At 38.1% G+C, this 27,358-nt stretch overlaps 1 protein-coding gene, 1 long non-coding RNA gene and 9 other non-coding genes across 23 annotated transcripts; 10 read left to right on the forward strand and 1 right to left on the reverse strand.

The window, feature by feature from the left end:
* Positions 1–389: 389 nt before the first annotated feature.
* LOC121330823 (E3 ubiquitin-protein ligase TRAF7-like) lies at positions 390–21,358 on the reverse strand. Of its 10 annotated transcripts, none has more exons than XM_041277650.1 (21): positions 21,273–21,356; positions 16,982–17,110; positions 15,904–15,967; positions 15,564–15,655; positions 13,583–13,699; positions 13,029–13,121; positions 11,703–11,736; positions 11,130–11,313; positions 9,501–9,635; positions 8,550–8,767; positions 8,027–8,100; positions 7,190–7,238; positions 6,647–6,774; positions 6,237–6,319; positions 5,928–5,967; positions 5,706–5,822; positions 4,546–4,668; positions 3,656–3,775; positions 3,014–3,145; positions 2,786–2,905; positions 390–2,620 (listed from the first exon to the last, which is right to left on the reverse strand). In XM_041277650.1, exons 2-21 carry the CDS (start codon positions 17,069–17,071, stop codon positions 2,606–2,608), a joined length of 2,028 nt encoding a protein of 675 aa, XP_041133584.1. In that variant the 5' UTR covers positions 17,072–17,110; positions 21,273–21,356; the 3' UTR covers positions 390–2,605. The 10 variants fall into 10 exon arrangements, with proteins under 10 accessions (XP_041133584.1, XP_041133585.1, XP_041133587.1 ...); XM_041277651.1 differs by lacking the exon at positions 21,273–21,356 and adding an exon at positions 20,098–20,242; XM_041277653.1 differs by lacking the exon at positions 21,273–21,356 and adding an exon at positions 19,666–19,881 and having other exon boundaries at positions 15,904–15,964.
* Positions 21,359–22,219: 861 nt separating this feature from the next.
* On the forward strand, positions 22,220–27,095 carry LOC121331015. Of its 4 annotated transcripts, XR_005951934.1 has the most exons (11): positions 22,220–22,403; positions 22,978–23,081; positions 23,591–23,647; positions 23,890–23,956; positions 24,229–24,272; positions 24,686–24,736; positions 25,041–25,106; positions 25,385–25,431; positions 25,756–25,802; positions 26,211–26,258; positions 26,593–27,095. It is a non-coding gene; the product is annotated as an uncharacterized LOC121331015 (long non-coding RNA). The 4 variants fall into 4 exon arrangements; XR_005951936.1 differs by lacking the exon at positions 25,756–25,802 and having other exon boundaries at positions 25,388–25,431; XR_005951935.1 differs by lacking the exon at positions 25,756–25,802 and having other exon boundaries at positions 23,603–23,647.
* Positions 22,526–22,608, forward strand: LOC121294248. Its single transcript, XR_005946755.1, has one exon. It is a non-coding gene; the product is annotated as a small nucleolar RNA Z195/SNORD33/SNORD32 family (small nucleolar RNA).
* LOC121294194 lies at positions 23,741–23,824 on the forward strand. Its single transcript, XR_005946710.1, has one exon. It is a non-coding gene; the product is annotated as a small nucleolar RNA SNORD60 (small nucleolar RNA).
* Positions 24,075–24,159, forward strand: LOC121294191. The gene has a single exon (XR_005946707.1). It is a non-coding gene; the product is annotated as a small nucleolar RNA SNORD60 (small nucleolar RNA).
* Positions 24,440–24,524, forward strand: LOC121294195. Its single transcript, XR_005946711.1, has one exon. It is a non-coding gene; the product is annotated as a small nucleolar RNA SNORD60 (small nucleolar RNA).
* On the forward strand, positions 24,863–24,946 carry LOC121294190. Its single transcript, XR_005946706.1, has one exon. It is a non-coding gene; the product is annotated as a small nucleolar RNA SNORD60 (small nucleolar RNA).
* Positions 25,235–25,317, forward strand: LOC121294197. The gene has a single exon (XR_005946713.1). It is a non-coding gene; the product is annotated as a small nucleolar RNA SNORD60 (small nucleolar RNA).
* LOC121294196 lies at positions 25,604–25,688 on the forward strand. Its single transcript, XR_005946712.1, has one exon. It is a non-coding gene; the product is annotated as a small nucleolar RNA SNORD60 (small nucleolar RNA).
* LOC121294193 lies at positions 25,975–26,060 on the forward strand. The gene has a single exon (XR_005946709.1). It is a non-coding gene; the product is annotated as a small nucleolar RNA SNORD60 (small nucleolar RNA).
* On the forward strand, positions 26,398–26,482 carry LOC121294192. The gene has a single exon (XR_005946708.1). It is a non-coding gene; the product is annotated as a small nucleolar RNA SNORD60 (small nucleolar RNA).
* Positions 27,096–27,358: the final 263 nt, after the last annotated feature.

The raw sequence follows: 27,358 nt of genomic DNA on the forward strand, positions 1-27,358 counted from the left end.
AAGCAGCCATGCTCTTTCTGTAAGCGTTTTCCTGCTGAATGATTAGCACGGATCTGGTTTGCATTCATAAGAAACCTGTTAATGACCACAGTTTAAATTATTTCTTTGTTATACTGCTTTTCATATGCAGGGATGAATATTATTATACATGAAGTTCTGATTTTAGATTTCAACCAATTAAATGCATTGAACAAAAACAATGATTTTGTGTTCATCTTATAAACACAAAATAACAAATTCTGTGTAGTTTACCGTGCTGTGTTGGAATTCAGGGTGTTTCCCCTCTGTTAACCTATATCTGCTCCATGATATGGTCCCCCAAAACAGACCTTCCAACATCTTGCAGACTCCACATTCAGGTTTTACAAAATACAAAAAGTACACACTGCTAACAAACTTGATACAATTTTAATGGTCAAATCAATTTAACATGATGTAAATATGAACATGTACACGATTAATCGTAAAACACTATTTGAAAAAAAATCGTACCTTGTTACTTACTTTCCATAGAACTAGTCGAAAACTTTACGCTGTAGGTAAATTAAAAGTACATGTTTTATTTTCTCATGTCACATATTGGCACTGCAAATAAAACACACTGCAGTGTGCAGTGCCCTTTTTTAAAAGATTACCTTTTTTTTCACTTTTCAAAGCACTTTGATAAAAGAGAATGTTAATAAACACTTTTCAGTCCTCAAAACATTTTTTAAATAGGGTCAATTAATGCAAGTGCTATGGATATAGCTTTGTTATGCTGGTCCCTACTTTGTTTTCAAATCCACTGAAAACTGAAATTATCAAGACTGAACTGCTTTTTTCTGGAGTTTAAATTTAGCTTGAAATGTTTTAAGTGAATAAGGCAACCTCAGATCTCAAATGCTTTTACAAATTCAGCAAAACATAACGAAGGACAGTTCAGTCAAATGGATCACTGGAGTTGAAATGGCACATCAAAGCCACCTGTCTCATCAAGCTTTAATTCATGATTCTGGACTATCTGGTTTCATTAACAAAATGGTGGAACGGGATCTTTTTCATTCAAAAATAAACAAAACACACACGTGTTAAAGCTTCGTGTATAAGGCCTACTTGTTCTTAAAATACCCTTACAAGTTTTTGGGCTCCAGATCAATCTTCTCTTCACACCAAAATGTAAACATATTTCCAGAGTAGAACATAAAACCAATATATCAATTACAGTAGTAAAATAGAAAAAAAAGGACCTGATTGATCCCAATGCAAATATCTGTAATAAGGGTGAGTGTTCATTAAAATTAACCATGGTTCATCGTTTAAGCAATACGTATTGTGAAACTAACCAGAACCTTTTAAAAGCAGATTCTGCACCCGAGAAGGTACATTGAAGTTAAGAACATGTAGCCCAGTTTATCTTTTGACTAAAACATCCTACTTACAAAACAGACAGAAGCACGAGTTTAGAACAGTTTCACTTCTTGTTTCATCAGGTTGTTAAAGAAACTTTACACAGCTACATGACTGTAATATTAGCTGTCTATTTGTTATTTAATTTGAATACTAAGGTCTAAAATTACAGTGAAAGGGTAATAACGGTTGCTTTGACAGTATGGCATGTAAAATGATGCACTATCCTTCAATCAAATAATGACACTGTACTGGGATTTAACCAGTCTGACACATGAAAATGCGAGTTACATTAATGCAAAAAAAATAATAATAATTAAAAATCTTTATTAAAAAAAAAAAAAAAAAATAATAATAAAAAACATGTTATTTCACGCCAGGTAACCAATCCACATACTCATTAATACTTGCAAACACAGCTTATTTAAGACAATAAAATTAAATTCATACAGAAGCCAACTCAAGTATCAGCATGACTTATATTCCTAAATGGGTGCTGCTAATTTCATGGAAGAAATTGTTTAAATATGGTAAGCAGACATAAACAGGTCCTTTTCAAGAGATACAGGAGGTTTTGGGGTTTTCCTGGAGCACCTTCCACCCCTTCCATAAAATTTCTTTCCAATAAGGAAAACGTAAGCACGATGCAAGATGCAGGCTCAAGTGATGTCATTGGCATAAACACTGACGCATTAGGATGAGCATGGTGCTTTGGGAAGCCTGTGAACAGATCCACACTGTCTTCTAACCTGATTACATAAGGCACATGTTTAGCGTCCAATTCCACATTGCTCTAGTGTATTTGCAGAATGTATGAAGAACTAAGAACTGTCTCTGGCAGGAACACTGGTGAGCATAAGGTGACTGTGTTTTCAATAAGAAAGTGCCTGCTTTGACATGCACTGCAGATACAGTACATGTATGCTCGTAATTTATTCAGGCGATGCCTGGCGAGTTCAGATCGATCCTTACGTAGCTACAGTTTGGTCTGAAGAAGTTCCTTCTTCATTATCTTCATGTTGTGGCACTAAACTTGAAATCAACTGATCAAATAAAACAGTATTAAAAAAGAGTGGCAACCATGTGATAGTGGTATTGTCATCGACACAGCCCGGGCAGGATAAATCCGTGATTAAAAACCATCTGGTAGTCTGGTAGTTGAAGGCTGCATCTCCGCGGCCCCCAATTTTTTAAAAAGACCAAATTCCAACCATCAGAATTAGCAGGTCCAGACCTGGAGAAAAAATGAAATACAGTTAAGGAAGCATCCTAAACGCCATTTGTTTACTAAACTGCTTAAAAACTATGGTAAAATGTGTGCTTGTTACACAACTATAGAATTCCTACACACAGCCTGCCTGTTCTAGAACAGCTTGACAAATTAGAAGTTAAAACCCACCTTGACGGTGCTGTCGACAGCCCCCGAGAACAGGCGTCCTCTGGACACGGCGAGAGCAGTCACACTGCCCTGGTGCCTCAGCAGAGTCTGGGTACAGATCATATTATCCATACTCCACACCTACAGCACAGGACACATGGCAGTAAGCAACCACATCAAAAGGGCATGTACACACACAAAAAAAAAAAAAAGACGCTTTCTGGTTTAGAAATGTCACCCTGTGCTCACCCTGAGAGATCTGTCGTAGGACGCACTGAACACTTTGGTTTGATCTGGAGTGGAGATAACAGCCAGAGCATACACCGTGCCCACATGGCCAGTCAGAGTCCGTACCTGCTCCTTCGATTCAATATCCCACACCTGCCGGCGACAGGAAGACAAACAAGTAGAGTAAGTCACATTACATCGGAATACAGAGATAGGTACAATACAGTACAGTGCTCAGCAATTCAACTGTGTTGTCTTGCTTAGAGTGATCTAATAAAGAATTAGGAGGATAAACTGAGGATCTCACTGAAAACCATTTTCTATGGTCCCAGTGGTCAATAAATAAGTAATAAAGAACTGTTCTGGGCAACAACAAAAAAAAAAGCAAATTTCTGTAAATATAAGTTACTTCATGTGGAAATCTGGAATTAATTTGTGTTACCTTATTAAAGTTATTCAGCTGGAACATTATTTTAACTAATAGCCTTTGAATCTACTTGAATCGTGGCACTGGTTGGTGAGGTGCCAGAAAAAAAAAAAAAAAAAAAAAACTAATGCTACCATCACAACAGAAACTAATGAGCACAATGACTGGACTCATTAGAATAATCTGCCTTTCCCAAGGACCCTCCAGCCTGCTCAAGCAATTCAAAGCCGCCTTACGTGGATGAGATTTTCATAGGTGCCACAGACAATGTGGTGATTGGTCACTGCAATGGAGTAGACACTCCCACCTGAGGTCTGTAGCACATGGACACATTCCAGAGTGCGAATATCCCAGATCTGAGGAGGAAATACATTTCACAATCCTTGAAATGTGCAGCGTGAATTAGTAACGGCAGTATTTTACAACTGAATTCAAATGCATCTGTTAAAACTATGAATTGTAGTTTAAATTCTCTAATGGCTGGTCTCACAGAAGCACCAAACAAACATTATAACACAAATTAAAAAAAAATAATAATAAAAATGTCAAGTGGTTACGACTCTAAACCAAGTAAAATTAACGAGGTTTCCAACTAAATATCATGCTGAATGGACAGACCATGGAAACCACACTGGGGCCAAAAAACAAAACCCAAAGGAGGCCATTCCACACAACCCTCAATGTGCCCCTCTTATCATCATGGCTGTTAGCGGAAAATCTGAACAGTGCTGCATCTGTGGAGCATTACACAAACGTTTCCAAGGCAACGGGAGGACTGTTTACAAGACATCTGGAACTGGGCACTGACAGATTAACAGTGCAGCCGCAACTGGATCAGCGGGGCTGTGCACTAAAACAGCATGCTGCTTTAGTTAACCTATAGCTGTTGATGCTGATATGACGCAAATCTCAGATTGGTTTGAAAAAAGAGACAAACAATTGGATCAGTTGAAATTACACGTGAATGTGAACATCCAGCTGTAGTCAGCTGTTTAAACGAGCACTGAGGATAAACTATGCTCTGTCTATAAAAGTAGTTTTTGACCCTCTCTTCTTTTGTACAAAACACCTAGGATTATAGCATTTTATTTGAAATGGTTTAATGCTTATGCAGAGCATCACCAACCTTGATTGTCTGATACGACCCACTGTACAGGTAGTTCTGAGAGGCGACCAGTGCCCGGACCCAGTGGTTGAGGCCGGTCAACTCCTTCTTCAGCTTCAGCTCGGTGCCCAGGATATCCCACACCTGGAAAGCAACAACACATGTTTGCCCCTTCACACCAACACACAAGCACTTGCAGAACGGTTTCCAATTTGGGGTAGCACTCATTTGTTTTTAGTTTCTCGTATTTAAATTTGACGTTATCCACAGGACTGATCCAATCAAACTCCAGATCCTGTTTGCAGAGGAAGGTGAAGCATTTTTAAAAGTAGGTCAGGCTGGAGGTGGACCTGCATTGGACTTGCTGTGTAATCAGGCAAACTAGCTTTCTTAATCCCAAAGTGCCTTGTTTAACTTGGACTGTAGTGTGCCTGCTGGATGCAGACGCACAGTCCTTTGGCAGTCCTTGAGGTCTTAACTGCTAGCGACGGTGGATTTCATTTTTTTTCATATATTGTATAAATCGAAACCAGGTTCAAGTGGTATGAAAAAAAATAAGAAAACCTGTGAGTGAACATGTCTTCCACAGCAACAGTTACCTTCACAACTGATTGCAAGGCAAAAATTATTATCCGCTATTCTCGGCACAGGAATTAACCTCATAGAAGACGACATTCTTCATTAATGGACACAGCTATAATGAATCTGTCCCATATATTTTTATAGCTTAAATAAGATCATTAGAAAAATAAATAAACAGTCAATCTTAGTATAAACCTGCAATGTTAATGCTTGGCAAAACATAGGTGAACTGAAATCTGAAGATTACTATTATAAAAAAAAACAAAATAAAAAAGCTGCACATACTAGAGTGAAAGGTTGGGGCTGTAAATATGCTCAGCCCAGCACAGTTTTTTTGTGAGTGAGAGAATGAAACAAGTAACTCTAGAACCACTACAAAAAAAATTCTGACATTAGTCATTGATCTTCCAGGTGATGTGTTCTATTAGTAGAAAGCTGTCCATTTGTCAAATAAACCACTGAAAACATACCCATTATTGATTAGTAAATGGTGTAATCTTTGACCTGGATACAAATCTAAACTGGGTAGCCTAGCTATGGCACCGCCATTTATTTTTCTTTCATTTACAGTCACTGTGCCACTACTTAAAGCTCCCTACCTTGATCGCTTTGAGAGATCCACTGAAGAGCATGTTGTTTGATGAAACCAGCGTGCACACGGGGTTGTCATGTGCTCGAATAGTGTTCACTTTCTGTAGAGTCTGTATATCCCAAACCTAAAAAAAAAAAAAAAAAATGTATAAGTAGGGCTGAATTTAATAACAATATTCGTTTTTCTAAAGTTTTTTGATAACTCTGTTCAGTGACTGTTAAACACTTACAATTATAGTACAGTCTGCAGATCCACTGTACAACTTGTTCCTATAGGATGTAAGAACAAAAAAACTGTTTTAACTATACCTGTCAAAAGACTACCACTGTGGCACCTTTTTTGGTTAAAAGCTACTAAGCCTGAAATTAATCTGGGTAACCAGCTAAAATTAGCCAAAGGCTTTTGCTAGTGTAATTAAGTTTGACCTTAAACAATTAATTATACACAGTTAATAAAGTTCTACCGTACTGTTTAGAATTTCGTGTTAATAGTTAATATAGTAACTTTGCGTTTCTATTAAAATGAACGGCACACTCACCCTTGAATACAGAGAGCCAGCACGATCCCATCATGTCCCTCCAGGGTCTTCTGGCACTTGTATGTAGTGCAGGTGTCCCACACCTAACAAAGAAACAGAGATTTTAATTAAAAACAACAGGTACAGAGATGTCAGGACTCTAAACCAGGGATTGCTTTTCTGCACAGTTTACGTCGATGTAGGTGTTGCATTCAAAACGTAACATTCGCGAGGCTTTCTTATTTTATTTTTTTTCTTCAAAGCTAGAAATAAATGATTTAAGAACACTAAAGCATTATTCAAAAGTTTAGAGTTAAACTTACAAAAAAACTTGGAGTAAATTACTTTGTGAATTCCCTTTAAAGTTTCAGAGGAGGAGTCAAGAAGGTAGAAGAATTAGCACGTGGGTTAGCTATGTAGAAACCTTGTACCTTAATCGTTTTATCTGAGGAGCCGCTGAATAACAGGTCCCCGGTTGAGTAAACACAAAGGCACCAAACAGGACCTTGGTGACCAACAAAGGTACCCTTACACTTGAATATCTGCTGAGGATCATAGGCTGTAAAATAGAAGTTGAGTTATTGAAGACCAGCTACATAAAAACATATGTTCAGATTTTTAACTACACATCGCCTATGATACGTAATCTAGAACCTTATTTACTAGTTTGTTACATCACAAGGATTATTTATATTTGGCAGACAAATGCCCATGTTAAATATCACTACTCGGGCAGACAGTTTCCAAGATATGGCCTTAGCCAGTCAGGTGTAAAAAGATCACCTTTACTTATATTTCAAAGACATTTTAATAACTTTGTTTCCTTTAAAGGGGTAATAAATTGCCTTTGAGCCAACTGGGATTAAACAATAAAGCGCAAAGAAATGTTTCCCTTAGATAAATAACGTGATCATACAGTAAATAAGCAAACAGACAAGTATCTCCTGAACAGGGAACAAGCAGGAGAGACTCACATCCAAGGATTCCCATATTCAACCTGGCATTGATGTGGGAAAGCTCATCCTAAAAGAGAAAAAGAAAGAAAGAAAGCGATTAAAATCTTTAGAGACTTCAGATCCCATTGCTGACAGCGTGCACACTGTAGTACTTCTCTCTGCTGGAGCAGCAGCTGGTAAGGTCATAGCATGGCAGAGTTTTATACAGAGCGGAGCTGTTCCAAGCTGCCAGGAAGCATGATGTGTCAGGTTCCACCGACATAAAGTGATTTCTAAAGTAGCGAGCGCTGACTCGTACTGACCTGCCGACAGGGACCCGTCGACAAAGACAATTAGACACATTTACTTTGGCTTTTCTTTGTCTCGGCTGGTGCGCCTGGATGTGCTGACATTGTGAAAAGCCTCAGATCATACTTCAATAGAATTATTTCCTTCATTCGCTTCTCTTTTAAGTTCTGTATCAAAAATAAAATGAGGGTCTCCCTGTGCTTTCAGGGGTGAATACATCTGAATGCACGACAAACCATTTCTTTGTTATTTATTTTGTTTTTAAAAACGTTGCATTGCAAAGCTCTACTTCCTGCTTAATGCCTTCTTCGGGGTGGAAATGCAGCATGTGCCTCATAAGCTGTAGAAAAGGTAGGGGTACAAACTATAAAACACTATGGACAGAGAGGAGGTGTTTTCTTGTACAATCAAGTTTTGAAGTATTTCCAACACTTGATATTTTATTAGCTGTATTTCCCAGAGTATACCTCACTGAACCCTATAGTCATTCTACAGTAGTTTCCAATAGAGGCAGCTATGCTTCCTTAGGTGGAAGCAGGAGCTGTGATGTGTGAAGAGCTTACTCACATTGAGCATTGATGCATCTCTCCGAAACTCCATGAGGTCCTCACTCAGTTTGCTTTGGTTTTCATCCAACACATCTGAAACAATGGAGCAAAAACAACATCAAGCCCCTCAAAACAACATGACAGCACGTCTTGCAAATCAGTCCCAGGTGGGTGCAGAAATGGGACACGTTTCACAGAGAGGGGTAGGATAACAGATGGCTGGAGATGCCCCGCTTATAACAAACCAAACAGGACTTGAAAAATCAACCGAAAACTTGAATTTTTAAATCGTTCAACAAAAATACAGGTTTTTGGGGTTTTTATGCAGATGAAAACGGCTAAACAATACATTTAAAAAATTAACAATTATTATTATTTATATTTTTATGAAACGCATACACTTTCTTTCATATAAGTTCCTTTATAGATCTAGATGCTACAAGAGCACACTAAGGGCAGAATGTAAAAATTAGGGGGTGGTGAAGAGGCCAGATATCTAAAAACTTGCACAAACAATCTTTCACGGATTTAGGTGCATGTACCAAACTTGAGCTCCAGGTTCTTCTCCAGCTGGTCCAGTTTCTCAGAGAGTTTGCCCAACATGGAGCGCAGGAAGGCGATATCCTGGTCCTTCTGTGCCAGTGCCAACTGCATCTCGTGGAAACGATCGTCCGTCTGTTGGAGGAACTCCTTCAGACCCTCAAACTTGCACATCTCTAGGTGCGTTTCATATGTGTCCTGGTTACCTATAAATGTACACCTGGGGGGGAGGAATAAATACCCGAATGAACATTGCAAGTTTAAAACAGCTTGACGAATCAGTTTACTCAATACGGTTATGGATACATTTACCAGAAAGGACCACCCAATGTTGTATAAAAAATAAAGTGATTATTAAGGGTGTCCTGTGTCTCTCCAAACACCTTACACTAGATCTAGGTCTTGAAGTTTAGCACTTAATTTGATTTGATCACAATGCTGGCTAGTTCATTTCCTTTTATAGCACAGTGTGCTGCCTCGCCCACTACCTAGCGTCAGCAACCTTGACCCCACAGAATGAGTCATAGAATTACCTTGAATCAGACCTATGGAGTTTAACTATCATGCTGAGTGGCTAACTGTTGAAACATTTACAATCTACAGTCAATTGATATAAATATTTTATCTAGAAAAGAAATGCTTCAGAATGCTGCAACAGAAGTTCTAGGTGAAAAACTGCAGCTTTATATGAGTGTGTTTTTCTGGGTAACTGCCTTTTCCTTGGATTCTTAGTTTAAATGAAAGCATGGAGGTTTAACAACAGATTCCCCAACATGCCCACATGTCCTAAGGAACCTACAGTAATAAGGTATTACAGAAATTTGTACCAAAATCTTCTGAAATAATAACAATACCTAAAACCATGCTTTTTTTTTTTTCCCTCTTCTTTTGTTTGGTATGCTTCCGTCCTGAATAACCACACAGAACAGTTGAAAAGGGGGAATGGCACCTACCCATATTTGGAGTGGGGGCACTTGATGTGTTCACACTGTTTGAGGTGGGCCTCCAGGTTCATCTTCAGGAGAGGGGGGCAGTTAGGGTTGTTGGGACAGCGAACCGGCCTATAGTCACAGCTTGATTCATGGTCTCTGTATAAACAAACAAGCATTCCAATGGGATCGATCTAAATGTCAAGGTCGTCGCCTTGTAAAATGCTTCATAAAAAAAAAAGGGAGGGGGTAGCAATTCCAGTCCAGGTCTTTATTCCAAGATGTTAAATGTAAACATCACCTATACAATGCATTCTTCTCCATACTCATTTTACCTATTTTAAGGCTGCCTGAAAGCTTTCAGCAACTCAAGCGACTGGGCAAAGCACCAACGTACACACCTGGACACTAAGCACATGGAAACTTAGCTCAAAGTCTTGTGAAGCCACTTCTGAAGTGTGCGCTTGTTTAGGTACTTGTTAACTGTGTCCTTTGCAAGTTCATCACATAGGCCAGACTAACTGCGAAACCGTGCATGTTTTAAAGCTGCTTTGTATGCAACTACTCTGCTGTGTGCCACTTAAATAAGCAGCCTTACCAAGTGTTCAACACCTTTTATTTCAATGGGCCCTATTCACAAGGGTTAAACTCGCTTGTAATTAAAGACAGATTTGATTAACTCATTGAATGTGACACTCAGGAAACATGACTGTTTTTGGTTTCTTATTATGTAAAAATATAAACCTGTACAGTAGGCCTATAAAGCAGTAAAGTAGTAAAATCAAATGAATACCTACAGCACTTTCTTTTTACTTTGGCCTACTGGTACCACAACATAATGAATGCCACTGATGTCACATGTAAATAAAATATTACTTGAAATTGAAACTAAATTAATTGAGAGTTTTTATTTTATTTTAATTAATATTTTTAACTTGGCCTATTTAGTAGCCTAGACAATCAACACAAAATAGATCATGGTCCCACACAGATGCTCAGAATGAGCTGGAGGGGTTAGCGGCATGTGTGTTCAGTCTATTGCTCCCGTTAACATGCTGGGAAAACCAGACACGTCACAGAAATTTCTTTTCAAGGCTTGCAAGCACACCTTAACTTGAGTGAAAATTAGGTACCTGGGTGTTTGTCTCAAAAATACATTGAGCACAACTGGCAACACGCGAGAAAAAGCGGACTGTGAAATGCCAGCAACAATTGCGACTGTTTAAAACACGCTTTCAAAAGTTCTTAACAAACTGATGCAATTGCCGGCAGCTTTAGTACCTCTCATTATAATATTTGAGAACCCTCATTTGCACTATCTCCGCCCCCTTTTTGCAGATTTATGCAGGAATGCCCATAATTACTTATTCATCTAAGGTTGAACCACAAATTAAAACTGCTGCCGCAAAGCATTCCCTAAAAAGTAGCATACAGCATTGCTCTTATTTAGTACACTTCACCCTAGACTTCCAAATTGTTTGCAACTGGTCTGCGACTATTGTGACAGACTCAACACTTCAGTACATCTACCCCTTAATCATTTAAATAATTAAACCTGGAGTGGAATGGCACTGCAGGACCGGAGTTGACTACTCCCGCTACAGACCCTATGTATGGCAACGGTGACACTGGAGAATGTGAAACTGCCCTCACTTTCTGGCACTGAGTTTGATGGTGAAGGGGCAGCCATGCGGGTCCACCTCAAAGGCCGCTGGCTTGCCACTGGAGGCGGGTCGGCAGCCACATTTACAGTGAATAAAGAGCTCCCCAATCTGCTCAGCCACAGCGATGTTATTCACCACCACTGTGAGCTTTGCATTGTCCACGGGGCACTTCTCTGCAAGAAAAGGAAAGCAGATCAACACACAAGCATCACTGTAAGCACTGCAGATCAACACGCAGGCACTGCAATCCATTTCAGGGCAGACTCCATGACCGGAAGAGCCTGTTTTTCAAGGCGGTTGCTGGTGAGTAGTTTTTAAAATCAAGTGCATCTAAACTTTACCTTCATGGGGGCTTTATAATTTGCATGCTGTGAATAAAGTTTGTTTGAGTGAAAAAAAAAAAAAAAAGTATAACTGAAGCGTTGAATACTATGCACAGTTAAAAGAGGTAAGTATTAATATTATGGTACACACACCCTGAAGAGAGGCAATTCATCATTAATAATACGGCATGGAAAAACACACACACACACACACACACACACACACACACACAACCTACCAGAATTTAAGGCGCATCTTCTACAGAAGGTGTGCTGTAGAAAGAAAATAATATGGAGTTTAGTTACACTGTGTAATCACAGACAACATTTCTGGATTTCTGTACGGTTTAAACTGGCTCAGACTAGACCCACGTCAAACCTCACTGCTGATACACAACACTTCCTTCCTGCTCTGACAAGCGAAACTACAGGGCTGCAATTAACAAGGGTTCCACTAAATATAGTCACCTGTGGGAAAGGAGTTCCCAGCACACCTACTTACCCAGCCGTCCAAAGACAGGCTTTGCTTAACATATTTATAACTTAAGAAAAGCAGAACTCTAGTTCCTGGTTAAAGTTGCAATTGGTATTTCAAGGCTTTGTAGTACTGTCACAAGGACGGCCGGAGTAGGGGACGTCAGACCAGAAAAAGGAACCAGGAAATAACCAAATAGAGGTGGAGTTTGGTGGAGCTGAGCGAATGCTCTCGCTCAGCATTTAATAGTGCACAGACAGACAGAAAATAAAAGGTTGCAAGACAAACAAAAACACAGGACATGTGCTGATTGAAAAATGTTAAAACAACGTAGAGGCTAAAGTGGGATGAGGAAATTAGTGAAAGAGTTCTCCAAAAAAAAAGATCTGCACTATTAAAAAGAAAAAAAAGAGTGTACTGCACTACTAGGATAAACAGCAAAAAACTACCGCTAAAACTTTGTAATTTCGGAATTGTTGTAAAGCACTAAAAAGGGGTTTGAACTCCAAGGTAATTAGTTGTTCCCAGCACTGCACAATGTGTACAATGGTCAGAAATCAACTCCTTCCTGTTCTGTCCAGCTGCAGACTGCTCTCGACAGCCCTGCCAAACAGCCACAGCTAACCCTGCTTCCTGTGTTGGGGGAATGATAATCTCACACTTTCCTGAAGAGAAGATGCCCTGGATTTAAAATCCTATCACAACAGCTCAAATTACAATTCATGAGAGAGAGAGAGAGAGAGAGAGAGAGAGAGAGACCCTTTTCACGCTTTCTTACCTGCAGTCGCTGTACAGCATTGTGCGCAGATACTGTCAGTCTTGGTGATTTGTATTACCAAACACAAACCAAACAATGAGCTTTGTTCTACTTTAGGAAATTCCTATATTAATACCCCTTTCTTTCAAAGAATATTCCTAACAAGGCCTTATTGGGATCACATATGAAATTCCATGACCTAGAGGATGGTAATCCTACTATAAACCGGGGGTGCATTGCGACAGGGAGGGTCAAGAAGTGACAACACAGAATCAGGTTTAAACGCATTCAAGACAACTCCAGTTAGGAGAACGGGAACAGTTTGCTACTCACCCCGCAAGTTGTTATAACAGGATCCTTGAAAACCACACAGCAGAGCTGACAGCAGAGTTTCACTGAGGGCTGTTCAGCAAAAACCACAGGCTCCTAGAGCAAGCAGAAAAGAACCTCCATTAGCACCCATGTGCACGCAGCCTTTTAATCATAACAATTCTTAAAAGCAATACAATATATATTTGTTGAAATAATATAAATATAAGGTGTTAACCAGCAGCACCGTACACTAGAAAAGCATTGTAGAAATGAATCCATTAGTTACAGAATTAGAAAACGTCACTGTAAATGAAGAGCATGCATTTCAGGAAAGAAGAAATAGACCACAGCAAGTCCAATCCATAATGCACTATAAAACTCTCCACAGCATTAGAAAAAAAGAAACACTGTGCAGGTCATGGCTGCTACGGGTCCCAGCTGCAATCAGTAAACTTCTAACACGGTTCTTGACAGCCCATATGCACGCTAATGAAATGGATGGGCATGGGTGTACATTTTAATAAGCAAGAAACACTCAGAAAGCATGTCTGTAAAGCACACTACAAAACACCTACCGCCTCCTCCTCCTCTTCATGCAAAGAATAAGTGGAGCGCAGAGACATGTTGGAATCCGAGTGCAGGGAACGGACTGATATTGCAGAGTCAGATCTGCGTGGTGTGCCGATGGGAGGCTGCGAAAGAAGAAATTACAAAAGCAGCAAGGGATATCAAGATGTGGACTTGTGATGGACTTGTATTGTACACTGCCTTTTTCCAAGGCCAACATTTGTACTGGCTATTTGTTTAGTCTGCCATTGCAATAATGTTGTCACTGAAGGCTAACAATACTTTTGTGAGTGTTCCCGTTCCGGCTGCAGTTTTATTTAACATGGTTTTCATTTCTTGTCCTCGTAGAAAAACATACTTTCAAGGGCAATCGCAGCCCTTTAAAGGCTCACTTTACAACCCATCATTACTAACCTTCCCAATTTTATAAGACATTTCAACACATAATGGCTATAAGGGCCAGGTACTTAATTCTACAGAAAATGCATTGAAACTTAAGCTAAACCATTAGACATCATTTACAGCACTAAAAAAGAAACCATTTCAAAACTGCTTCTAACCACAATGCTCAATATTGCAATTGACAATTTCACAATAACTGCAACAAGAAAGAGCAAATCTTTTTAAAAAATTAAAAAAAAAAAACTAACTTTTTCCGCTCACAAACAGTATAGGTTGGGATTCACTGCAACAATTGTGCACATGATTAAACTTTTTTAAGCAATTTTACAACAAATTCATTTATCATCTTTTGAGTTACAACAATTACCTTATCTGGAGCATGCTCCTGTCCTAATACAGTTAAATCTCTGTCTTTAAAAGCATTTTCGTCATCTTTCATTGTTTGTCTTGAAGAAAATTCAGGGCGCCTTGTCGTGCCAAGTCCAGCTTGGACTGCAGCTTCAGCGAAGTCTTTGTGCAAATACAGCAGTACTTATTAATTTACTCCCTTTGTATTCCTAGTGCCAACTTTACTGTGTAAACCGGGAGACTTCCTGCTATTCAATTAAAAGCAAGCACTTCGCCACAGCTTCCTGTGTGGGAGCCTAACTGAAGGACAATCAGGGATCACCAATGTACAGGCTTTTAGCAGCTCGCTGCATTCTGGGATGCGAGTCTCAGTTATATTTTGAGGAAGCTTAGCTATTATGATTCATCTGCAAAAATAACAGTAATACAGTACATACTGGACAGTACTTGAGGTGGGTGTTATACTATAAACTAATCGTTTATTTTTCAGATTGCCACGTTACACAATTTTAATGACAATCCAAAAGAAATGAAAAATGGTAAAAATAGGTCTAAGGACGTACATAAACCAGCTGAGGATTTCTCAAGCAATACCAAAGACAAGACTGCTTCCAAACAATGCCTCATTTGCTGGCTCAGAAAGCAGGAGACATCACTGTAGCTGGCTTTTCTTCAACTGCTTTGACAACGCTCACAATTCAATAGTAAAAATTCACACTTGATAGGGATTACCAGATCTGAACTAAAAACGGATCAGTTTTGGACAAATATTCACTACCTCTGGAGTACAAAGTGGGGACATGCCATCGACGGTCCAAGTTAGTTACAAATTTTGCACACAATATCCTATTTGCACTGGTATTTAAAACCCAATTTAAATCTGGTTTATTTCTGACCTGAACAGGTTTGAAAAGCAGTTTGTTACTGTAACCCACACAGTTCCTGTTTACCTGTAACCTAGAGGCATTTTTGTTTTTAATTTTAACCTTTAGCAGGAAGAAAACCTTTGAGGCTGGTGGATGCCTTATTTCCAGGAGCAGTATGAAACAAGTTTATACAAAACAAAACAAAAAACGATGACTTAGAAAGAGACCCCAGGCTGAAAGTACAGTGATTTAGGGCATGGTTCCTGTTCTCTTTGATCAGATATGATTTTCAGCACATGAATGATCAATGGACACTAGTATAATAAATGTGTTTGCATTGCAATGTGTGGCTGGTTTCTAACAGGATATTTACCATGACATCATCCTCGTCCCTGGGTGTGTAGCTCATAGTGCTTGAGCAAGAAGGGGTCCTGTGATGCTGTTTGAAAGTGTTTGTTCCTTCAGCTGTGAAATAAAGAGAGTAAAAGAGTAAAAAAAAATAAAAAATCACTCTAGTTTTTAGCTACTTTAGAACCAAGAAACTTTACAGCAAAATGGGTCTGTGGTTGTATCTTTCCAATATAGCTGCACTGTACAGTTAACGTGTGTTTGAATCTTGAAATTCCCCGTCAAGTAGACCCTTTTATTGGAAATATTTTACAATGGTTAACAAAATAGTAACATTGGGAAACATCCCAAATAACCATTCTCACCTTTAGTAACAGTGGTAACTGTTGAAAATGCAGGTCCGAAAGTAGTCTCCATTCTAGTATGCTTCTGAGAGAAAAGGGATTTTTAATGTGTAGTTCGTATACTAAAATAACAACTCTAATATATATCTTTTTCAGTCTTCCCAAAAGGCCATATATGAATATTTTGTTCACTGTTCAACGTTTTAGTAAATCTAATTTGAAAAGCCTTACAAAATTTGAAAGTGCATTTTCTAAAGGGATGAAAAAAAAGCTATTCTGGAAGACAATAAATAACAAGCCAGAAAAAGAAAAAGAAAATCCTACACATTATTTCCTAGAATGCTATTCTTCTCTTCTGCTTATGTGTTTAGAAATAGATCTTGCAGCAGAGAAAAAGAAACTGTTTATTAAAAGAACAGAGGCAAAAGGCAGAGAACATGCAATTCCCACACATGATGTGCAGCGAAATTGCACAAAGCATAAACAAGCAATTTAAAATTCCATATTTCATAAAACTGTCTATTTGTGGTCCACTACATACAGTTTGATCTATTACTTCAAAAACATAGCTCATCTGAGCCAATGTAATCATACCACCTTTCAGTAAGACTTGCATGGAAAACCAAGGCCAATAGACAAAGTGACATTTTTTTTTGTCAACCCACACAAAAAAAAAAAAAACAGATTCTACAGAAACCCCAAAAAAATATATATATATTTTTTTTTAACTAGATATGCAGAGCAAAATATTTCAACAAAAATGATGAACATGACTTATAAATGAGTGAGCGTACCAAAAGATTTATAAGTTGCAACTGAAATAAAACTATTTCTACAGCAGAATGTTCCTCTCATTTGTTTATGTGGTCAATTAATAAGACTTTTTTATACTCCTGAAAGCTTTCATTATTGGTGTGGTACAATATTACACCTTTTCTTTCAGCACTAACTTAAGAACGGTCCAGCTTTGAGGTCCTCTTTGTTCACCAAAAGACATAGATTGCCATAAGAGAACAGGTCAACATTAACTCATTTCACTGTAATGATTCAAACTCGAATGCAGGTTTTATTTCCCACCCTTTTCAGTTTGGCTTCTTACCCCGTTGTTGCTTTCTGTGGCAGGGACACTGACCCCTGCTGTTGCTCCTCCAAAGTACCTGTTGCAGCGAGGGATCTTACTTGAGCTCATAATCTAGTCCAGCATTTACAACGAACTGCAAGCTGTACCCTGCAAAAGTTAAATACACTGTACTTACACTGCACTGCCTACTGACCCCTCACAACAAAGTCCAGTGTAGCACGAAAAAAAAACAATATTCCACTTATTACATTAAAATCACTGTTTAAAAAATCATATTAGAAAAATGCATGTACTTTATAATTTAAAATACCTGATAGCTTTAAAAGCATAAACGTTTAACTGGGTCTAAATACAATATAATATAAATTGTTTTTTTTTTTTTTTTTTTTTTTTAAACAATTACAGGAACTTTAAATATTTATGTTGCAAAGAAAACTATTTAACAGTGCTTCCTTCATTTAAAAACTTCCTTTCCAGATTTGTATACCCTGTGCCTTAATGAAATATATTGCTTTATCCTCAATTGTAGAATAAAGGTGGTACTGAAAGTAGACTCATTAGAATCTCATACAGTATTAAAAGCTACTACAAGTAAAAACTTTCAGTGCATTACTGACAGAAACAAAGCCAGCTCCTGCTCAAGCTTTCCCCTGAAAAGACCTGAGGCTGATCACATGGACAGCAAATATCAGATCTAAAAGAGCAGGACAGAACATAATGAGGCCAAGAGCAAAACACTGTGTTCATAGATCACCCAAGAGCAGCATCACTACCCTTTCAAACAGCAGAATCACTGCAAACACAAATGAAATAAAATGATATCAGAATAATTAGAGATACTGTGATGTGACTTTTTCACCACTGAGTTTTGTAGAGGATAAGGGACACAGTACCACCACCTCTTGCTATAGGCTCTGAAGCTTGAAACAGTTTTTTGTGGGATGAGCATGTCTACAATGCACACACTGGCTAGTGAAGTCCCAGCTCCTTTTTAATAACATTTTAGGATTCTGGTATGTTTACGCTAGATACTGTAAGAAATGTCTGAGAAATTACCATTTGTTAAATGTTACTTTTGTATTAAAAGTGCAATTGAAAAGGCTTCAATTTAATTTTTTAATTAAAGTTTGTAAAGCTGCATTATAAAACAGAAACATAGAGCAGAAACTTAACATGATAAAACCACACAGAGTGACTGAAGGGGGTATTAGAAACTGGCAACATTTTTGTGTTACAAGATTAAAGCCTATTCCTCTCCTGTCTGAAAATTCACGTGTTCTATCTTGTTCTACAGTACAGCAATGTTTGATTACCGCCTCCCTTTTAATGCAAATGCTTGTTATACATCAAAATCCGATATTATTAATGATACCGACCTACTCTACCCCCCCACATACACATATATATATATATATATATATATATATATATATATATATATATATATATATATATATATATATATATATATATATACACACACACACCAGACTAACAAATAACATTAGGCATCCTATTTCAAAAAATGTCCCTTAAATACAGAATAAACCAGATTCTAAGTTTGCAGTGAAAAATTTGAATGTACTTTAGAAAACACCCTCCCGTCCCCTTATTCAATTGACTTGATCAGACTTCCCACATTGTAATGTTAGATAGAAGCTGCATTACCAATACTGGAACAGCTCACAAAAACAGTCCTGCTTTTCATCAATTCAGAAACACTGAGCTAACAAAAACAAAACCGATACCACAACTCTAAACATGCCTACAGAAAGGGTAATGTTTTAAACTAATCCTCTTGGATAGCTACATGAAGCAATAAACTAAATCCTCCCCTCATTACATTGTATTACACTTAATGGGATGGCCAATAGTCAAACTTTTTTTGGCAAGTGCAGAAAAGAATGACAGAGGTTGCATTAATATTGGCAAAATCCACTGAAATTACAACGTGTTGTTCCGGGTATGGCTTTTTACTGAAGAATGCCGTTTCCGAAATGCTGTTTCCTACTGCATAGCAGCTTCACCCATTCCAGGTTTTACCACGAACTTGATTAGTCAATTCATTAAACTCGTAGTAAAACCAGGAATGGATCAAACTGCTATTCAATTGTTTCCATCCCTGCGGTTTTGAGAACACATTGACCACTAAAGGCAGTGTAGCTTTTTCCCCAGGCAATTTGAAGCTAATGATCATCGACATAAATCATAATAGTTACTTCAAACTAAATTATCAAGTCCAATGGTACTGGAACACGCATTGAAACAGGAATACTGAATACAGCTCTTAGTAAAACGTCATACTATTAAACGCTGTAGGTTTACATGTTTATGAAAACTATTTACAGAAATCGACACAAATTTAAAAGAGAAAAAAACAGTTTCACCTTGATCTGAGAGGCGGTAACCAAAAAAGGTATTTGTGATGTTGCAAAAGCAATTTTGCTGAAATGCAGCGGTGCTGTACAGGCTAGCCTTGTGGAAAATATGACTCAGAAAAAAAAAAGTTCCACAAAAAATGAACAGCAAAATTCTTGCAAAACAGAGAAAACAACCTTAGATAGGCCTAACGTATGTTAGTCCCATGATCTATACTAACAGTTAAGAACATATATACATAACTTTAATGTCTGTCAAAAACGTACTGCAAATAATATATAAGCAACTAATCACAAACACAGTTCTATTTTTAAAATGTTTACCTGCTGCAAATAGTGATTCCAGCTACACTCCGCAAACTACAGGACGTAAAAACAAACACGATCTATAAAATAGAGATCTCGTTTTTTATCTTTTGCCACATGAAATCGAAAAGCTAAAGTCAATACAGCAATGGTCCCCTCGTTTTGAATCAATTGCTTCTTCTGCAACGAACATTACAGTGATGTAAACAGAAAGGCATGCATGGGGAATAGACAAAATGCAAGTACGACAGCTTGAGCTCGCAATTCAGCCAATAAACAACAGGACACCGGGAGCTGACGTCGCCAGGCATAGTGTAAAAAAAAAAAAAGAAAAAAAACAACTGACTTCCCGTAAGCGTTTGGACTAGCCTGAACGTTAATTCCAAAAATAGGGAAAACTTTGGGGATTCTTACATGGCGTTGAAAGTAGTATAATATAGAGTATATTACCTATGGATTTAGTTCAGTCTTATGTTCTCTCTTTATTCCTCGCCCATTATTCCTTTAATGGTTTAACTGACTTTTAAAAAAATCATAATAAATGAGTCACTTAAGTTCTACCTGTTCAGCAGGTCGATCACAGCCATTATAAAATAATAAAAAAAAAAAAAAAAAAAAAAAAAAGATTTGTACTGTATTGGCAAACAGACTATTAAAAGTCGTAGATCACGCTATCTGCGAATGCTATCTTATGTGCTACTTAAAACACGTACACCGTTGCTAGCTGAAACTCTGCACTGTGTGAGTGACTGGAGGAACGGAGGACTGTCATATTCCTTCTGCTCATTTCCCATTCTCGCAGGCATGTGGAGAAATGCACTGTGCTTACTGGAATTAAACAAGACTCATAAAGGGACATCGCCTACGTGCAGAAAACAATACTGTCAGGATCGATTAATTAAAAAAAAAAACGTTCTAGACCCCAAAGACCGAATCAGACCAGCTGTGCTCTCCCTACAAAAACACACCCTTAAAATACAGCAAGTAACTCCGCATCACAAGATTATCCCAGCCCTTCACAAAACTCTACTTTCAATTTTGATTTTTAATATTATTGGTTGCAGAGTCCCAGTGCGGTACTTGTGCTGTATCGCAGTCGTTTGTACAGTGACACAAAATAAAATTACAGTGTTTAGTAAATCATTGTTTGCAGAAGTAGCTCGTCTAGTATTTAAATTTGACATTTACATTTTCATATCACAAGCTTAACTTATTTGCCAGTAGCCTTTATTTTATTCTATGAAAAGTAATTTGACGATCGATAAAAACGTTGGTAAAATAAAATAAAAAATGTTTTACTACATTACAACATGAGTGACAAATATATTAACAAAATATTCAGTCTCGCGCATGCAAAATCACATGTACGATATATATATATATAATATATATATATATATATATATATATATATATATATATATATATATATATGTTTTTACAGTCACATGGTAGCATTGTGTTATGGTGTGTATGTTGCTTGATTGAACAGAAGAATTCGGATAGGGGCATTGAACAAGAATGCTTTAAACTGAAGCACAAAAAAAATAACTTTTTAACTATAAAACGTGAACTCTTTAATCCCAACAAAGAATGCATATCTTTTTTATCGTGAAAGTTCTTACCAGCTTTCCGAAATTTGACATCCTGTTGTTAAAATTCACATCTTCCTCCTCTGACAAGCAGACAGCTTTCCAGGAAGTTACGACCCGCTTTGTGACTTCTGGGAACTGTAGTGTATTTGGGTTGGTATTGTTCAAGTTTCAAAAGTCAAAAACGAGGACGTTAAGACTACAAATCCCCTGACTTGTTCTGATTCTGGAGCGTAAGCATCGCCTCCTTTAATGGTTACATCTGATTGGCTTCAACTAGGTCAGTCTATTTCGCAGTGTCAACTATAATTGGTTCATAAGCATGCCCATCATAAATAGCTCGTCAATGGGCGTGGTGAAATCTGAGAGCGTTTCCAACCACGAATGATAAATTACAAGCACCAATAAAAACGCACGTTCCCTAGTAAAGGCGGGCAGGTTTTCTGTTTGCGAACATCTATTGGTTCATGTAATGTCAATCGCTACTAGTATCCAATACGAACTGTTCTTTCTGCATGACACGACACACATCGGGTCAGTAAAAACCCTCCATCTGGCGTTACACTTTCTTTAATGCTGTGGGTGTCGTAGAGGTAGGTAGGTGTAGAGTCTAGAGTTTTGCAACTAATCGGCAAACTGTTTGCTAAAGTTGAATATCGCGTGATTATACGTGTGTGTTAAATATATAGTAAGGCTTTTACTTTTTTATTGATTTTTTTTTTTTAAAATGCTTGTAAAACTAAAATGTCTTTTGAATGGTTTTGATTCATTACAGCGTAATTAATTTATTGCATGTAGCAATTCTGGATATTTTTCTCTTATTTTTCTAAACTGGTACCCAATACTGTGCATGGCACAAAGGTTTGCGGATCCACGTGTGTAGGATGTCCGTCAAAGTACGTTGGGGTGTTAATATAGGTTTTGCAAATACGATTTGCGCAAATATTCAGAATATGGGTGTTTTTAGTTGTGTGTTTTTTTTAAAAGTAAATGTGATGAGTTTTTTTTTTTTTTTTCAGTTTGCAGGTTATGGTAGACTGTCCCTCGTGCTCGCCAGCACCACAAAATGGCTTCCTGTGTGCAGAAGGGCCTACTGACTACAGTATGCGGAGAGAACTGGAGGAATGTGACTACAAACGCATGCGATGCAAGTGGGCTTGACGGGTAAATTTGATTGCTACCGCTATGGCAAAAGTCAGACTTGCAAACGCTTGTGTTTGGGCCCTCCACTGGCATAAATGCCCTGAGTCGCATCAGAACCCACGTGTACGACACGTGTTGTGCTGCTCGTCGGTGATGTTTTCCACAGTTGAGTATTCGAGTTTCACGACCATGAGAATACTTCACATGCACTACCATCTGAGACGGCAAGCGCTTTATTATACAGTTGAATCCATTGATATCCAGTTTACAGAAAACTATAAAGAACTCCAATGTGCTGAATTTGGCAAGTCCCAAATGAGCGTCTCCTGTTTAGTTTCATCGTGTACAGCTATGGTCCAAACTCTTGTCTCGTCTAGAATTAAGATTGATGTATACAAATATGAATGCAACTTAGATATTTAATTTAACCACGTGTAGTCAAAGAAAATATCAAATTGTCCCAAACTATTCCATGTTTCATAGTTAATTCTATAGGGTGATGCAAAACTTGTCCATAGCTGTACATTAACTTGTCTTGAGTAATATTTTGCTAGTACCCTTGGGTTAGGTGTTTTAAGATTTATTTTGTTATTAGCCCTGGTGCCTGGCTCCTGCTCTAGAGAATGAACACAGACCATTGCAATGGATCAGAGCACTTCAGAGCCCCCAACAGGATATTCTGAAGCATCCAGCACAAAGGTGAGTGGAATGGCACTTGTGGTGTGTTTTGTGAACTGGTGAGTCTATCCTGATCTGTGAGACAAATGTGGATCTGAGTCGTACAGACCAATTAATGAAGGCTGTAGAACTAATTTACCAGGATAGAACACCATGTGTGCATTTCCTTTACAAGGAAGTCTTGACGGAGCTAATGGCCTTAAACACTTATGACCAGATAGAAATATATTGGCCTTTGTTAATGACCTTAATGACAGCTGCCTGCCCTACACCTGATGAGTATAACTGCTCCATTTTCTTTAGAAAAGTATGCTTTCTTACAAGGCAAAGCAGGTTCCACTAGGAACAAAAGATCTGCAGACTTGGCCCTCCCTAAACAAGGTGAATGTTGTTGAGTAAGATTGGTTTACGATTTTATGCTGTCGGTGATATTGCTTCTACCTGTTTTCTAAATGAGAATATTCTATGAATCGCACTACCTTTTCAATTGACTTTCTCCTTGTGGTCTCGTTTTGGTCCCCTAATTCTAGAATCTCTTGCAGTGGAAGCATGTGGTGATCCTTGCAACTCTGAAGCCCTCACACCAGGTAATATTAATCACTCTAGGCACAGAACTAGTTTTAAATCACAAGACCAGCTGCACACTAAATGTGTAAAGTTGGTGAGAGAACTAATGTTTAAGCCTGTGATGAATTCATTATATTTCTGACACCTACTATGAGTATTGCTAAGCAATACATGATTACAGTTGTGATCTGAGGCTCCATTAGACCAGTAGCATTTTTTTTGTTTTGTCTTGATTTGTAATTGTTTTTGTTACTGTTTTTAGGTTGTTTTTGATGGCCTTCTGAAAGCATCACAGATATGCCCATTTGGCTGGTGCATCTGTCTATTGGGTAAGTTAAAATCCTCATCCTTTTTGGAGGCGAGGAGATGTGCTCTTTGCATGGAAAGTTACCCTCTTGGATGTGTGCATAGCTTTGTACTTGCTCTTGGAGCAGTATGTATACTCTGAGCCTGTGATGAATTTATTATTTTCTGACACCTCGTATGAGTGCTGTAAAAGCAGTACTTGATTATATTTTACATTCTGAGGCTCTGTAGATTTGGTTGTAAAGGTACATCTTTGCAAGTTCAGTAGCTAATATACTTTGTTTCCTAATGACAGAGGAGGTGAATGAGTCTGCTTGGCTGGTACAAATGTGTCTGTAGGTAAGTGAAGATTTATAAAACGTGTCCTACCTCATTCTAGATTATAATTTGTAAAGTTTAACTGTTTAGCTGTGCAATGGTTGTAAAACGTGTGTGATACTTCACTGCACCTAGTTATGGTATTAGACCAGGCATTGGAAAACATTACTGGACTTGTACAACACTTGTGCCAATGATGATTTAACATTTCTGACACCTCGTATGAGTGCTGCTAATGCAGTACTTGATTACAGTTTTTTGAATCTGAGGCATCTGTTGTACTGTTGGTATAAAGATACACTAATAATTTGTCATGTAAAACTTGTATGTGCTAAATGGCCCTAGCACTAAAGTTACAAGGTGCATTTGTCGGATGGCCTGTTGAACATTGTTACACAGCAAGTATTGACGGAGAGTTTTTTTGTTGTTGCTAGGATGTCTCAAGCACACCTGTGATTTATTTTTTTTGGCTTCATCCAGATTTGGTAAGAACACTCAAATGTAACACTTAAAATTGATATACTTCCATCAGTTATGTATTTGACATTAAAAAAATAAATAAATACTGTGCTGATAGACCTTATTGCTGTAATATGGAGTAGACTGTTCTGAGCCGGTGATGAATTTATTATTTTCTGACACCTCGTATGAGTGCTGCAAAAGCAGTACTTGATTACATTTGATGTCTGAGGCTCCATTTGATTACCTTTTGACACAAAGCGTAGCTTCCTTTTGTGCATCTCAAAGCAGAAATGTGTGGTTTTTAATGTTTTTTGTTGTCGTTTTTAGATCATTGATGGCCTTTTGAAAGCATCACAGATATGTCCACTTGGCTGGTGCATCTGCCTGTATTGGGTAAGTTAAAATCCTCATCCTTTGGAGGAGAGGAGCTGTGCTTTTCTTAATTGCATGGAAAGTTACCCTCACTTGGACGTGTGCATAGATTGCTATTTGCTCTTGTAGCAGTATGTATACTCTTGATGAGCCTGTGATGAGGATTAAGATTCTGACACCTCGTATGAGTGCTGCGAAAGCACTTCTTGATTACGTTTAAGTTCTGAGGCTCTGTAGACTTGGTTGTAAAGGTACATGTTTGCAAGTTCAGGTAGCTAATCTACTTTCTTTCCTAACAGCAGAGGAGGTAAATGAGTCTGACTGGCTAGTACAAATGCATCTTTAGGTAAGTGAAGATTTATAAAGCCTGTCTTGCATCACATCCTAGATTATAATTTGTAAAGTTTAATTTGTGTAGAAGTCCTCAGTGTAGCTGTGCAACATGTGTATGGTACGTCACTGCACCAAGTTATTAGACCAGGCAATGGAAAACGTTACTAGACTTGTACAACGACTTGTGCCAGTGATGATGATTTAACATTTCTGACACCTCGTATGAGTGCTGCAAAAGCACTTCTTGATTACGTTTAAGTTCTGAGGCTCTGTAGACTTGGTTGTAAAGGTACATGTTTGCAAGTTCAGGTAGCTAATCTACTTTCTTTCCTAACAGCAGAGGAGGTAAATGAGTCTGACTGGCTAGTACAAATGCATCTTTAGGTAAGTGAAGATTTATAAAGCCTGTCTTGCATCACATCCTAGATTATAATTTGTAAAGTTTAATTTGTGTAGAAGTCCTCAGTGTAGCTGTGCAACATGTGTATGGTACGTCACTGCACCAAGTTATTAGACCAGGCAATGGAAAACGTTACTAGACTTGTACAACGACTTGTGCCAGTGATGATGATTTAACATTTCTGACACCTCGTATGAGTGCTGCAAAAGCAGTACTTGATTACAGTTTTGAATCTGAGGCATCTGTTGTACTGTTGGTATTTTAAGGTACACTAATTGTCATGTAAAACGTGTACATGCTAAATGGGCCTAGCACTAAAGTTGTCTGGCCTGTTAGTCTTTGTGTTCTGTTCCTAGGAAGCCTCAGAATTGATATTTGTGTTCTGTTCCTAGGAAGCCTCGTGCTCGTGTGTGTAATTTTGGATTCTTCACCCAAATTTGGTAAGATCACTGAACTGTAACACTTTCCTTTTTAAAATACACGTTCCCATCAGTTTTATGGTTGTTGGAATTTAAAAAATACTTGGCACAGATATGCCTTGTATCTGTACTATGGATTAGTCTGGAGTAGACAGTTCTGAGCCAGTGATGAATTTATTATTTTCTGACACCTCGTATGAGTGCTGCAAAAGCAATACTTGATTACATTTTTTATTCTGAGGCTTGGTGGCAGTGGCTTTTTAAATAAATTTTGTAATGCCCCATGAAATCCATGCGAAGCTACATATAAAGTAGAATTTCCCCATCAGTCACATCTGTGTCTTTATTCTTGCAGGGAAGCAGTGCATCCTATTTTTTATACCTCTGCCCAAGACTTGCCTGTAACCTGTGGTCTGACGCACACACGAGAGCAGCACTGAGTTGAGATGAATAATCACACATGTTCATATTGTGCACGCTGAGTCTTGGTTGGTGGGTTTACACCAACTTCAATAAATCCAATAACCACGAGACTGTTTTATTTGTATTTCTCAAACCTTAAGCTTGGCCCTGCTTGAATAGCAAGCATGTGCTCATTGTTGAATTACTAGAATCCAGGGCTGTTCTACTTAAGCTACCATTTAGTGTATGGAAATGTTGGCTTTTGAGGCTGCATTTTAAACTTATGGAGTATTGTATTGTGACAGTTGCCATTAGTTGAGAATTAGTTTGCTTGAACAAAAACTTGACACTAGATTTTCTCTGTACCTATGCCTGTTTTTGGTGTGTTTCTCTTTTGAAAAGTCCTGGAAGAAACTACTGCTTTATTTTTTTGTATTAAATGTCTGCCAAATCTCATGAATTTACCTGAATCTGTCTCGGCCATGGTAATGCACAGGCAGAGGTGGTTGGCTGTAATGTTCTCCCTCACTTAAGTGCAAGGTGGTACAGCACAGAAGTAGGGCTAGGCATGCATTTAACTAAACATTCTCCATCTGTTGCCAGTTGTGTCTTGCACAGATCCTGTAAATAGGATAGATGTAAATACTGGTTTTGAGTGGTATCTTCTGTGAGACCTGTATTAAGGTCTGTAACATCAAAATATACATGCTCTGTTCTAT

This window comes from Polyodon spathula, chromosome 18 (assembly GCF_017654505.1).
Source record: "Polyodon spathula isolate WHYD16114869_AA chromosome 18, ASM1765450v1, whole genome shotgun sequence".
NCBI lineage: Eukaryota > Metazoa > Chordata > Actinopteri > Acipenseriformes > Polyodontidae > Polyodon > Polyodon spathula.

Coding starts and splice junctions, on each gene's coding strand:
- LOC121330823 (XM_041277650.1), bottom strand. CDS start 17,071: ATGAGCTCAAGTAAGATCCCTCGCTGCAACAGGTACTTTGGAGGAGCA. Junction 13,122..13,582: donor ATGAAGAGGAGGAGGAGGCG/GTAGGTGTTTTG, acceptor TGCTTGCTCTAG/GAGCCTGTGGTTTTTGCTGA. Junction 3,776..4,545: donor GGTCGTATCAGACAATCAAG/GTTGGTGATGCT, acceptor TTTCCTCCTCAG/ATCTGGGATATTCGCACTCT.